We start from the raw sequence: 15229 nt of genomic DNA on the forward strand, positions 1-15229 counted from the left end.
CTTAAAATTCAAATTCTCTTTATCAGGGAGAGGAAAATTATGCAAAAAATCATTGTGAGTTAAACCATTTACGGAATTTATTGTGTTGTTAGTTAATGGTACATTAACAAAATAACTGTTTAACTCTCCTGGCAAGAGTGGTATATTTTTTGAGATATTTGATTTCTTAACTTCAGATTCATTTCTTACAATATTCCATGCCATTTTACATTTATTTGGAGCATTTGATATTAAATAATTATTTACAGAAATGTTTTCTTCAGAAATAGTCTTATTGTAAATTTTCCTATATCTCTTATATCTATCCTTATCAACGGTATTACAACTTTTCTTCCACTTATCATATAAAATTAACAAGTCAGCTCTCATATTTTGTAGTTGAGGTGTGAACCATCTTTTATAACGTTGTCTTGAATTGCCCTTGCCTTTTACACTGACTATTGGACAGTTGTTATTTAAAATATTAGACACAATATTTACAAAGAATTCAAATGCTAAATTTACATCACTTACAAGATACAAAGGAGTCCAGTCTGTATCATTTTTTAAACTTTCAGTAAGGCTAAACAATCGGTCCCTTGTAAGAAGTCGTGTTGTTGATCGTATGTCATTACATTGTTTTGGCCTAACTTTATTTAAGTCAAACTCAACCAAGACCCCAGCATGGTCTGATACTATATCCTGGTTAATGAGAGAACAACAATATAGCTCCTGTTTGACATTTGTATAGACATTATCAAGACAGGACTAGTTTCTGGTTGGCTGCTCATTCACATAATATAGGTTAGTAGACCTAAGAACATTAAAAAAATACTGTACATAGGGCCTATTTGGTTTTAAAATATCAACATTTAAATCCCCACATAAAGCAAAATGTGTGTATGGTCTATCCATTAAATCCAATATTAAGCGTTCTAAATTGTTTATAAAATTATTAAAATCTGAGTCTGGAGTTCTATATACATTTAATAAAATAAAATAAAAGTATAACAGTAAAATAGAAGATGCTTCACATAAATAATTAATACTATACTTAGATACATTTATACTTTCATATTTCAAGCTACAATTAACCATTATTGATGAGCCTCCCCGAGTAAGAGGTGGTTTCCTACTGAAACTAGATGCCACAATAAAACCTTCTGGGACATACAGAGTAATTTCATCCTCATGTAACCAGTGCTCATTAATACACAGCACATCAATATTGTTAATATTCAAAATGACTTCTAGTTGCCCTATTTTGTTTCTTATTGATTGTATGTTTATAGTCAAGACATTTAGCTTACTTCTACACTTAAATTCTAAAGAGGATGTTGCACCGAAGGCAGAAGTCCGTTTCCCGATGGTGTAGCAGAGTCAGTTGCCAGTGTGGTGATATGCAAAAATGTTGGTGACACAATCCCAGCCGCGACTGGCACCCCCTTAGCACTTACAAGAGGGGTTGATGGTGATGCTGCAGCCCTCACGTCCGCAGGTGTAGAAGGGCGAGTGAGTGGTGATGTGGTCTCTGCCGCAGCCGGCATCCCCTCAGTTCTCACTAAATTGCCTTGTGGCTGCGATGGTGATGTAGTTCCATCATTCATGTGGTTTACAGCAGTACAGATTTGCTCCGCAAGCCATCTCTTTCCTCTATTATTAAGGTGTAGTCCCTGACGATTGTGCAGATGTCTTTCCGCTTTGCTTATCTCAACCAACATCACATTTTTATAAGAGTTACACAGTTCCTTAATTGATAAGTTAGATTTTCTTTGCAACTTATTCACACATGACCATTGAGGAAGATCAAATCTATTTGGCAAATCTACCAGAACTATGGTGTTGTTCCTAACCTTCTGAATTGTCTGTTATACCAGTTATAGCTTCATTTGCTTCATTCCTTGAGATGTCATTTGTGCCACAGAAAATTACTAATACATCATCTTTACTTTTTAATTCATTTGAAATATTACTAGAGTCCAGTATGTCTTTTGTTTGACCACTACTATGCTGTTCGAATTAATTGGGACAAATGAAAAAAAACCAATTTTTTCCTAAAACATTAGTTTTTAATCATTAGATACCTTATTTAGATTGAACAATCAATACATTAGTATGAAGTATGTCCTCCTTTAGCAGAAATGACCTCACCTACACGTCTTGGCATTGACTCCACTAGTTTAGCACACATGTTCTTGACTTCATCATCGTGAAACCAAACTTGTATAGCACTTGTTATCATTTTTTCTTTTGTAGTGCAATCCATCTTAGCTAAACGTTTCTTGAGAATATGCCATAAGTTCTCAATCGGATTTAGGTCGGGTGAGTTACCAGGCCAATCAAGCACTTTTACTTTGTTTTCCCGCATAAAAGTCTTGACCAATTTTGAATTGTGGCAAGGGGCTAAGTCATGTTGAAATGTTCCATCAAATGTTTCCATAAATGGAACTATCCGACTGCGTAGTATGTCGATGTATTTGGCTGAATTCATCATCCCATTGATGGGAACTAAGCTCCCAGTACCATTTGTGGTAAAAAAAAAAACCCCAAAACATCTGTTTAGAAGGATGTTTAACAGTCTGTTGGATATGACCTTCTCGCAAAGGTTCACCTTCACTCCGCCTAACAACACTTGATAGATATCCCTGCACAAATAAATGTGATTCATCACTGAAAATAACTTTTTTTCCAGTCATCTACAGTCCATGATCGGTATTTCTTAGCCCATACTAAACGTTTTTTGCATCATTTTCTTAGTAAGAAATTGTTTTTTCTTCGGTTTTCTTGCCTTTCGACCAACTTCCAGAAGTCTTTTCCTTACAGTTGAAGTACTCACTTCAATACCAGAATCCAACAAATCCCTTCGAAGGTCTGTGCTTGTCTTTCTTGGATTTATTTTGCTATTTCTTATTAGAATTTTGTCAGTTCTTGGAGTTGTTTTACGTTTGCGCCCACATTTTCCTTTTCTTTTTGGAGACAATGATCCGGAATCTTGATATGTTTTTAAAATTCTGGAAACACTAGATTTTCCCACACCAACTGCTGTAGCTATATCTCTCACAGTCATAGACGTGTGTTCATTAAGAGCAACAACTTTAGCACGCTTCCTAGGTGTTATATCCATCTTTGAAGAAGCACGTAATAAACGGAACACAGTACCACAACCACCGACCGCCACAAAGAAAGGCTCACAACTGAAGGAATGACACTCCAAAACCAGTCAAACAAGTTTTTTACAGTCAAGGTCAACCCAGCACACTACTTCTATGCAGTTATAACCGGTTTGAAGCGGTCTGGGACATCACCAGTTATCACAAACTAACAAAGACCAGAAAAACATGTTTGTCCCAATTAATTCGAACAGCATAGTAGGTCTCACGAACCCCACTGCTGAATAAGAGTTTTTGGTTCTTGTTAATATGCCAAGACAGGCCACTCCCATGGCTGTTAGCACAGATCAACAGTGTATCTTTATTCTTATTCTCACAAGTATTGTGGCAGTGAACTTGTTTGGCTTTCAAGCCGCTGTAATTTGCCTGATGGACTTTTGATTTAGCAGTATTAATATTGATAGATGAGATGATACATTCATTTTCATCAGTCACCTCTTCTGTAGAAACATCAGAAAGTACCTCAAACGGATTAATTGAGAAGAACTTTGGACCTGACTTATTATAGTTAATTGGTTTAACAGAATGACGAGATGGCACTTTCAGCCACTTTTCAACATCAAGAGTGGGTTGTTGTACACCATTTAAGGGAGAGAAATAATCCAAGCAGTTGGGATCCCCTGATCTTTTACATATAGTGTCTGGTTTATTGAGTTTTTCTCTTTCCAAGATCCCAATTATACTCTCTAGAGACCGTATTGTATCAAGCATTTTTGTAGTTTCCTCTTTAAGAATTACACATCTATCACACGATCTATTTGTATAGTTATGTACATGTTCACTTGCTTTGTTTTCTTCTTCTACCTCTGAGATAAGCTTTTCTTTTGCCTCTTTTTCATATCTGAGTTTGTTCTCCAATACTTTTATTTTCTTCAATAATTCCTGTTCTTTTTCAACTGACTCTTTCTTTAATAATAATTCATAGTCTTCTTCATTTTGTTTTACTTTGTCTTCAAGTTCCAGTATATAAAACGAGCTTTTGTGTTTTGCCGAGTGTAGTTCTTTTCGTAAATATTCATTTTCTTGTAAGACAGATTTATTCATCTCATTAGCTAGTGACGAATAATTCAGCTTTTCTGAATTTTCTTCAGTAGATTCTGTACTTGCGTTAATCATAGATTCGTTTTTGTCTATTGAATAACAATTTAAACATCTCCAATCCTCCAAAAATTGTTCTTTCTCCATTGTTTTCACATCAGTAATGGTCAAGTTAACACACTTAAAGTGAAACCATTTATTGCATATGCTACATAGGATAGCCGATGACATTTTTTTCACACTTACCACAGGGATATTTTCCCATTGTCAAAATTATATTATTATAATATTTATTATTTTCAAACAATGATATCTTATTTTAAGTCCTTTATTTGCTGTATCAAAATAAATTAAAAGAAAAAAATGCTAATCCTATGTGGGCATGAATTACGGTGAACAAGTTTGCTCACTTTCTTTTTTTTCTTTTTTTGACCAATGTAAACAAGTACGTAAACAAAGCAGACAGCAGTACAAAGCAGAATAACCTGACTGACCTTGACCTGTCACTACAGGTGGCTCACCAACCAGTTAGGTCTACAGCTGATTGAAAATCCAGGCTATCCCTATCTAGTGTCTGTCTCTACAAGAGTCATTGGAATTCTCACTTCCTGTCACTTTTCATTCAATTTATAAAAATAAATATTACTTCAGTTGTATTCCACAAAATTACAATTTAAAGTACAGGTTTATTACATAAAATCAGTGTTTCAATATATTTGTACTCTGAAGATAGTTATAAAATGTTTAATTTACAGTTCCAATATTATAAGTTAAACATGTGGTTTCAACTTAGATCAAGGTAAGTAAAACTTTGATTTAAATTGTTATATACATTAATGCAACAAAATTAAAAGCTTATGTGTCAATAGAAGCTCTTCACCTGTACCAACTGTTATATTCAACTTTTATATAGATAGTTTATGTACTATAACATAAAAATTAAATTATATACATAGCACATCCACCACATCACTTCTTGTCACTTAGAGTCAATTGTTTATCATTGACTGTCGACGCTCATCATTGTACAGTAACAACGCTCACAGCAATTGTTAACTGAGTACACTTGAGGTAACGCTTACCAAATACTCTTGAAGAGCTGATAAGAAACAGGTGTAATAATGGCAACTTACACATTGATTTGTCTCGTTACTTATTGAGAAACCCTCGTAAATGGAATATATGTTTGCCATTACCCATTTTATCAACCACAAAAAGAGAGATTAAGTAGTCTTTCTGTGATTGTGACAAAATTGTTTATATATGTTCCAATTTACTCTCTGTACACTAAGAAGAATACTAACCTTTCAATTTCCCAAAGAAAATACTTCTCTTCTTATCGTATTAAAACTTCTTATTTCTAATATAGTAATAAATATTTTCTAGTTTTAGAATATATAATGTTTAAATAGCTTGATAACAAAATCGATCTATTGATTTGAAATACCAGTTCTATCATTGACTTAATGTTCTTGGCAGATGTGTGGATCTATGGGCAGTTTCTCAGACAGCTGTTCTGCCATGATCATCGTTAATTTCAACAAGTTGTACGAGAACCTGGCTGAGCGTCTGTATCCAGGTGGTGTCTGTCACATGGCTGGTGTGTGCAGTGAGAGGTACCATAACCACACTAAGGTGAGAGATAATTATTGATAGTTTTATTATGTTTGCAGCTAGAAGCTCAATTAAAAAGAAAACATGAGAACTACATCTTAATTCTATCGTTACTATCGATAATTTGCTATTACCAATACCTTTTTCAGCGAGCTGGGAGGGAACTTGGAGTTTTCACCTTTCAAAAACACTGTTCCCCATCAAATACATAACAACAGTTGGATGCCCTTACAGCTCTGTGTGTTATAAAAGTCAAGAGTAGTTTATTTCAATCAGAGATAATTTCATAGTGTAATAAGCTTTTGTCTTTAATATTCAATAAAAGGTCCACTGGTCAACATAAAATATTAATATATATAAGTAGATAGTAATATGGGGTTCCTGGCGCACTTTCGGAGCCGACCGAAAAAGCAATGTAAAATACTGTTCAATGTACCATAAAGGAAGCTGAGAAAATAACACAGCAAATCTCAATGAAAAATTAACCGAATCTACAGTCGTTCGTCTTCAAAAGCGATCCAGGATCGGCACATTTACTATTCTACTCTGAGGAATGAAAAAATTAACCAAATCTATAGCTGTTTGCTTCTACTTTCTTAAGCTGTGCTTTGTAAAATGTTGTCAAATCTGCTACAAATAAAGGATTTATCTTAATAAAATTTAATCAATTTAAAACATTTTTACTAAAAACATACTGTACTTTAATAAAAAACTTTTCTACTAAATAAACAACATGAACTCACCAAGCTCTCTTCAGTTTCTAGCATTTCAAAAAACTTACAAAGAAAGACAATTTTAACGAGTTCAACGAATTACCAAAACATTTTAAAGAACAGTTGATACTTTCCTTAAATGATACAGAATTCAAAGAACTTGTAAAGTCTTTTTGCAGAAAAAACGTCTAATGGAGTGTTTTACTATCGGCAAAAAACTAAAAAAAGTAAGGGATTACATATTTAATATAATTACGAAAGATATTGAAAAGAAAGTAAAAAATAAAAACAAACAGAGTTTTCATCGTTTTTTTATGACATTTTTCCCATATTATACGTTCTTTCAAGATAATCAAGACTTAATTGATGAATTTCTTAGGAATTTTTGTGAGTATCAAGATTTATCAACTTAATTCATTAAAGAGCATTATAGAATTTTTCTTATAGAATATAGCCACATTTTGTGTGAAACAAAAGGTATTACTGTAGATAATATTCCATGTGATTCCTATGAAGAAAGACACCAACTATGGTTATCAAAACAGTACTATGACGTGGGGAGGGACTGCAAGTTTTAGAGTTAAGACTTTATTCTACAAAGTTAATTGTTATAATTTCTTTATCTTTTATAGTCTTCTTTCCAGTAACAATCAAGTGTAAATTTTTTCATTTTTGTTTAATTCTTTAAATCTTTTTCTCATCCAAAAACAGTCAAAAATCTGTTCGGCAAGTGTACTTTACAATCTTCCAACTCGGCAATTATTGTAAACCCGAATTTATCTTTCATTTTCTCCAAATTCAAGATTCTATGTTTCTTCCTTTCTTCCAATTCATTTAACTTCTTATACTCTTTAAACTTACATTCTCCAATATCATTTTAACTCTTTCAAGAACTCCATTTAAATAGAAAAAATTTAAAGACGGAAAAAAATGAAATTTGCTAACAATCACTCGAGAAGTCGGGGAGAATGTGAGTAAAACCGCATTCTTTTCACGAGGTTTCTTCGTTTTAATTTCTCCAAATGTACTATAAAATCATCAAAGATTTCAGGCTTAAAATCGTAATCAAATTCAATATCCAAATAGTGAAAGATTATAGGTAAAATCTTTTCATAATAAAACGTGTGTATCGATACCTACAAACCTAATGTATTCTTTGAAAAGGAAAATAATTTTGTCAATGGTTCCAAGAGATAAGTAAAAATTTTTATTCTGTTTTCTAAATTCTGTAAACAAATTTTGTTTGCTTCTTGTCTCCGTATTGTAATTTCATAAGCAGATTATTCAAATGTGTTAGTTTATTTCGAAATTTCTTTAGGTTTAGGTCTTTCGTACAAAAATTAAATTACAACCTCTACAAACTAAATATCTTTTATCGATAATTTCTCCTCTATTAGAACACTTGTAACAGTTGGCATTATACTCTTCCATTTAAACAGAAAGATTTTTTGTTTAAATGGAGATTATGGAACTAACTCTGCCGAGATATAAATTTTTTCAGCGCAAATGTTTGTGTTTACATTTCTACAACAGAGATAAATAGAAATAATTTCATTCTATTGTACAACTATTTAGGATATTTTGTCTATGATTACAAAGATTATTCCGGGAAGAAATCGAGATTTTTCATCAGCGAAAGAGTATATTTTTGAAGTATTAGAAGGAATGAAAGAGAATATATGAACATCATTAACTACTGAATTTCTCTAATATCGTTCTTAATCACATCATAGGCTAAAAATTTCTCAGAGACAACAACAACATAACAAATCGCGTTTGTGTAACAGCTTTTTGAAATCCATATTGATAATTATATCGTTCTTTGAACCAGAAATATTTGTCAAACTCTTTGTTGTATCAAATGACATAAATAGGTCTATTCGCTAAAAATTTCTTTAGGATTGTAATACATTTTCCTTATTATCACAGTAAAACTTTCTTAAAAATCTTGATATACATCTGACACATGATTCTGAAAAGACCTCCGGAAATGTTTAAATTTTGTAATTCATCTGGATAATAAGAACCGTTCAATTTACTCTGATATTTTTTACATCCAAACTATCAAACTTTGAAGGATTTTTTTCTTGATTATTCTGTCTATCTGTTTGAAAAACCTATAATAAACGAACTTGGGATTGAAGATATTTCTATAAATGTTTGTAATATCGAACGAATAAGTTGTTCCGGAAATACCTTTTTGTTCAATACATTGCCAATCTAGAAAATTAAACATAATGTTTTGACTTTTTGTAATTTCATCAATCAACCTAATTTTACTCGTGGTTTTATAATCAATCATTGGAACTCTAATAAAAAAATCTGTAAATTGTTATTTTTTCCATCAACAGGCATAAACATTTCCAGTTGCAGTCTTCAGAATCACATCATCGTCTTCTGCTCTTATAAAACTTAGATTAAAATCCTCCTTTATAGATCGGAATAGTAACATTTTCAAAAAAATCCTAATCCAAAATGAGATAAATTTCCAGCTGCTTCAAAAACACCAAATTAAAATCTGATTCAAAGCCATTAGAAGTTTGAGAAATAACATCACTTTTTGAATACGAAATAGTTCCTTTAATTGTGCTTAATTGGCCACAGTTTTCGACTTCTTCTATCAATTTATTGTGTTTTCTTACTTCAATCTTAGAAAATAAAAACGGTATAAAATTATCGATTAATCTAACATTTATCAGTTCCAAGATATGCTTGACCATCTTGTTTTGTTAAAGTTCCAGAAATATAAAAACTGGAAGTTAGACGAGCAAAAGTTATCTCCAAAATCAATATTAAAAACTCAGTTCTTTTATTCGGTTCATTCAAATGTTGTTACTAATTGGATAGAAATTTTTAAACTCCGCCCTTTCAATATCACTAGCATATTTTCTGTAGTCCGCCATTTAATAAAGAGAAATTTTAAACATCGTGTATCATTTTTTCATCGATTCTAATGTACGTTTTTATAAGAAAAAGATATAAATTTTAGTAAAATAATTAAAAAGATTAGAGTCATTTTTAATGATCTACTTCGTCATATTCAGGATTCTCTTCCTTAAATTTTGCGATCTCGGTCACATATTTCAATAAAATCTGCACAGGATAGTAACCGCTATCTATAATATTATTCCAATCAACTGTATCTTTATTTTCATCCAAAAACTTTATACTCAAGTGTTGATAGAGACAAAGAACAGACATATGATCTTTTTAATTTGATAATGTATATTTTCTTGAATGAACTCTGATGATAAAGTTTGATATTTAGCAATGTTATAACCAATTCAATTTGTTTACGTATAATTCTCATCATATCTTCGGATAATTCATATTTTTGAGAAATGTCATCCCAATGTTCTTTTTTCAAATCTCTTTCGTGTTGCATGATAAAAAGATCGAAAGCACTGTAATGTCCCGCCATCTCTATTTATTAAGAAAAAATTTCAAAATCATGTTTTTATAAATAGGCTCTTTTTTGCGTTACATTTCAGCACATTTTCCAGAAATTCTCTTAACTCCATTGATATTTGCGTAATATTTTATATCATTTGTTGCAGTTTTTTCTTTACATCTCACACAATATATGAGCGCCATTTATATAAGGAAAAAATTAGTCATCATAGCCGCCTAATCCATTAAATCTGTTATCAATATTTTCAAAAGTTTTATTAACATCTTCTTTAAATTTTATTAAAGTTTTATTCTAGTTTATTTACTTTATCGAGATATAAAATCGTTGTATTCAACGAGTTTATGATCAATATTCTCAAAAGTTTTTGTGGCATCTAAACTAAAACTTATCAAAAGACTGCTTATTTTTTATAACTTTTTCATTAATTTCGCCAAAGTTTTCTTCTAGTTTAATTAATTTATCATGAAGTAAAGATTGATTAGTAACTACTCTTTTAAAAACTTCACCATTTTTTCTATCGGTTTCATTAAAACCCTCTTGAAATTTAGCGAAATGTTCCAAAAAGTTTGTTATTTTTCCATAAAGATCGCCTTTATATAGATTGAAATTTTCCTCAAAATTTGTAAATTTTTCATCACAATTTTCTATAGATCTTTTATTTCTCGCTTCAAGTTTTTCATAGACTTCTGTTGTAAAATCTTTAACATGCTGTTTATGATTCTCATAATTTTGTTTTAGTTCATTAAACATTTTAATAGGGATCTTCTAATTGAATCATTACAACAAACATCAAATGGATTAATTCCTTTACTAACACCGCTAATTCTTTTTCCTTTAAAATCTAAGGCATTTTTAACATTCGGATCATGTAAATCAAACAATATCGATGTTTTCTGATAATTTTAGAGGTTTTAAAATTTGTTCTTTAACAACAACATCATGTTTGTCAATACCAGGTCGAACACCGACAATTCTTTTCTTATTAGCCAAACTAACATAATTCTTTTCAACTTTGATTGCTTCAGTAATTTCATCAGCTTTTTTCGATGTGAGACATTTAAATTGGTAAATAATTTTTTTACACCATCATCAACTTCTTTTTCCAATGTTTTTATTTTATCAGCAACTTCATTTGAACTCATGAAATTTGCAAGTTTGTTATCATATTCTGCTTTAAAATCTTCAATCTCAACAGCAAACATATCTGAATCTGGAAGGTTTTGTAATAAATTTTCTAACTTGTTATCAAACTCATTTCTCAAACTATCAAAATTGAAACTATTATCTACATTTTGAATAATTTGTGTTCCAAATACGTCAAAAATATTTTGTGAATCCATATTTATTAAGTAATAATTTGTTAACAACTTCTTTAAAATCTTTACCAGTACTCAGTTCATTCAAAACAAAAACACATAAATGAACCACAAATTGGGGGATCTTTATAGTCTTGAATCTGAGAATCATTGTAGTAGACGCTTGATTTTTTCAAATATTTGATCAATTCTATAGGTGGTTTGTCCTCAATTCTTCCATACGAATCAAAATAACATGCATTCTTATCATTTTTATAATAACAAATCCAATGCGTTCCACTTCCCATAATCGAGTCTAAATTCACAATTCCACATTTCAAATTTCTTAACTTTTTCAGGTAATGTATCTCTCATGAAGATTCCTCTAAAATGTTTAATATTTTTGCAGATTTCTTCCAATTCCCCGAATGTTAAAGGTTTAAATTTTTTTTTTTCAATGTTTGATTTCACGTAATTTCAAAGTTTTTTCATCTAATCCAGATCCTGTAACATCTTCCAACTCTTTATCTAACCAATTTAAAATGTTTCGAACAATAGGAATCACATCCTTTTTAACGATTGGAGCAGCTTTTACGAACATAAGGAACAACATTTTTAACAACTGGAATATTTTCTCCAAAATCTAATAAATCTTTCAAAAGTCCACCATTTTTTAAGTTCTTTCAACTGATTATAAGAAAATTCTATTCTGGTTCCTTTATTGTTTTTCTTATGTTTTTCGAGTTTATTTGTATTGTCTATTTGTTAAAAATATCTTATCTTCGCCATTTTTTAGTTGATCTATTTTTAAATTGAATACTAACGGGTATTTTCTTCTTAAAAGCGGATTTTATTTTTTCTTTCTGATTTTTGCTGAAGTTTACGTTCACCTCCATTTATATAGTTAAAATTTCAAGTTCTCTTCGATTCCCATTCCTAGTTTTCTCTTCAAAAAACATTGCTCCAGCAACAATGCAGGAAGTGCAACAAATCTTTCACCTAAACTAGCATCTTTTGATATAAAAATCTATCCATTGCCTTATCTTGCAAAACTTTATCTGCGATATGTCTGGAATTTGTGTCTCTATGTTTTGCATAAAAAATATCGTGTTCCATAGCAGCTTGATCTAATTTATTTATACCAGGATCTCCTCTTTTTAGTCTTTTTTCGAGTTTTGTGCCAGGCCCAGATACTGATAAGTTGGTACGTGTAATTCAAAAGGTAAATTGTTGATAAAATCATTCAAAAGTCCACTACCCTCAATCATAGATGAACTTATTGCCGGCAAAAACTCGTTTTAAATATTTAATTCCATCAGGTTTTTTCAATCATTTCGTCAAGTTTGTTCGAAATAAAATCTTTAATCGCTTTTCTTTTCGTTCAAAAAATTGTTGTGTTTCCAGCCTTTTCTTGAGCATAAATATAATTAATAATTCCATCGAGTTTTGTCAAATCGTCGATATATCTGTATTCAATCTTATTATCACTATATTTTCTCACACCTGATCCTTCGATTCTTTTTTCCCAAATTGGTTTATCAAAATTGAGATATTTTTTACCTTTACTTGACTTTGGTTTCTTAGTTGATGGATCATTATTTTTGTAAATTGAATCAGATTTCCATAAAATTTCAGTATACTTTTTCAAGTCTTCTTCAGAATATAAACTATCTTTTGGAACATCAGTGCCTGTTAATAATCTCCATAAACCTTGAGTTCCTTCATATGTTTTTTCATTAATAATGATATCATTATGCTCAAAATTCACGGGCAAATTTCCAATCATAAAACTTTTCTTTTTTCTGTCCCAATACAAACCAAATTTATCATCCTTTGCTCTAGGAAGAAATTTTTTACCAATTTCACCAATTATTATATCCGTTGTTCCAGGACTTATTGGTTCAACTATGGTAGAGTCTTCAATGATTCGAGGTCTAAATGGTGTTGAAGATGGTAATTTTGGCAATTCAAACTCAGATTCTGGAATCGAAATATCAGCAATTGTCGTACAAACTGGAACCAAATTCATTAAATTTTGATTATCGCTTAAAACATTTTCAATTTTGCCCTAAACATTTTTTATTGCAGAAGTTACAGGTTGATTAATTTTTTGAATAAGTTCTTGTTCTTTTTCATCAATTCGAATCTGTTCTTTAAATTCTTTGATTAATTTCTTTTCGATTTGATCAAGTTTTTTCGCTTCTTCAGAAGTTACGTTCGCCATTTATTTAGGAAAATTCTGAAACGTAAACGTGAACGTGAAACGTAAAACACGAACGTGAAACGTTAAACACGAACGTGACGTGAAACATGAACGTGGAACGTGGAACTGGAACGTGAACGTGGAACGTGAACGTGGAACGTGAACGTGGAACGTGGAACGTGAACGTTGGAACGTGGAACGTGAAACACGAAGCGTGAAAACGTGAACAGATTTACCGTTTTTCAGTTGTTTTCATAATGTAAATAAAAAGTAAAGATAATGTAAAAATAATTGTAACAAATATTTTATTGAGACCACTGAGCAGCATTTATATCAGAAAAATTTATTCAGATATTTACCATTTTTAGGCTTCAAAGTTAGATTAATAGTTTGACTATCCGTAGTCTTCCTTCCAAATTTTATCACATAATTCATTTAAAGTGGTTAAAACTCATATCAGAACCAACATAATTGTTGTAAATCTTTCTCGAATAGTGATCGTCTTGCTTAAAAACACACAAAATATTCAAATTATTTCTAATAAACTTGTTTATCAACCTTTGAAAAGCATTGAGAAAGATAGATACAAGAGATATTTTTGTGACGGGACATTACGAAATATTCCTTAATAACGTCTTGATTTTCTAAAATACAATCATCGAAAATCGATTAACGAATTGGGTTTACATTCGCTTAACGGAACTATGTCCTCAGAAGCATTATAAAATGTGATATTTTTTTGTTTAAGTTTTTCTCAATATTTTCAAATCTTTCTTGCAATTTATTGTAGGCGTCCTGTTCTAAAGATTTACTAAAAAAACATACAAATTGGAATAAGGAATCAACCTATTGTAGATAAAATTCAATAATAAAGTTGTTTTTCCACATCCACTTGAACCAACAATTAAACAATCTGATTGGTTGATCTTTCTTATTTTCTTCAAACGTTTGAAGTTTTATCTGATCTTTTTGCTTTAAAAATTTCTCCATTTAAATAGAAGATTTTCATCTTGAAGCAACGCTTGCGAAAATGAAGCTGTTCAAGTTGACTTCAGAAAGCTCTAAATTAGTTTTAAAACTTGGAACATCCTATACACTTAGAGGAAGAATCAAATTATTTTATCGGTTTAAGCGGTTTTTATTCTGACAATTTTGTAATAAATATTAGTGAAAGTTCTCCTTATTGTATAGGATTTAGTGAGAAGAACATAACAAAATACTATGGTTTAAACAAAGGATATTATACTTTCGATCAAATAAAAAATTCCCTTAAAAATTATCTGAAAACATTCAAACAATCAGATAAATCTTTAAACTTTGACGAAAACAAGTTTGAAATGCAAAAAAAATTATCTCTCTAATAAAATTCAAATAAAATCACCAGTAAGAATAATGTTTTCAGCAATTATTGTGGAATTGTTAGGGTTTGTTCAAGAAACTATTGAGCCAAATCAGGTATATTTAGGAAATAAAACGCCAAAATTTTAGACCGTTCGATGTAATTGAAGTGCACTGCAATCTCGTTGAACCTAGTTTTGAAAATCATACCGAACACTTACACAAAGAATCTGAAATTTTGTACACTTTTTTCCCAAATGTTGCTTATGGATCAAAAATCAGTGAAAAACCGAATGAAATCGATTATATTCCAATTAGAAAAAATATTAAAAGAATTCAAAAAATCGTTCTAACTATACAAGACTCTGAGGGAAATTTATTAAATAATGAGAGTAAAACAACAATATATTTAAGATTGTCGAAAGAATGATGAATCAAGGGGGGGGGGGAACGAATCGTTCTTACCT

The 15229-nt window shown here is 30.8% G+C and overlaps 1 protein-coding gene across 1 annotated transcript in view; it reads left to right on the forward strand.

The window, feature by feature from the left end:
• LOC124371574 (prosaposin-like) overlaps positions 1-15229 on the forward strand; it is a gene marked incomplete at its 5' end in the record, with an annotated part of 79434 nt that overhangs the window by 13693 nt on the left and 50512 nt on the right. The window contains one exon of the mRNA XM_046829924.1: positions 5667-5822. Within this exon, the coding sequence (XP_046685880.1) occupies positions 5667-5822 (156 nt within the window). The remainder of the gene's footprint in view (positions 1-5666; positions 5823-15229) is intronic.

Source organism: Homalodisca vitripennis, unplaced genomic scaffold, assembly GCF_021130785.1.
Source record: "Homalodisca vitripennis isolate AUS2020 unplaced genomic scaffold, UT_GWSS_2.1 ScUCBcl_1583;HRSCAF=5389, whole genome shotgun sequence".
NCBI classification, from domain to species: domain Eukaryota; kingdom Metazoa; phylum Arthropoda; class Insecta; order Hemiptera; family Cicadellidae; genus Homalodisca; species Homalodisca vitripennis.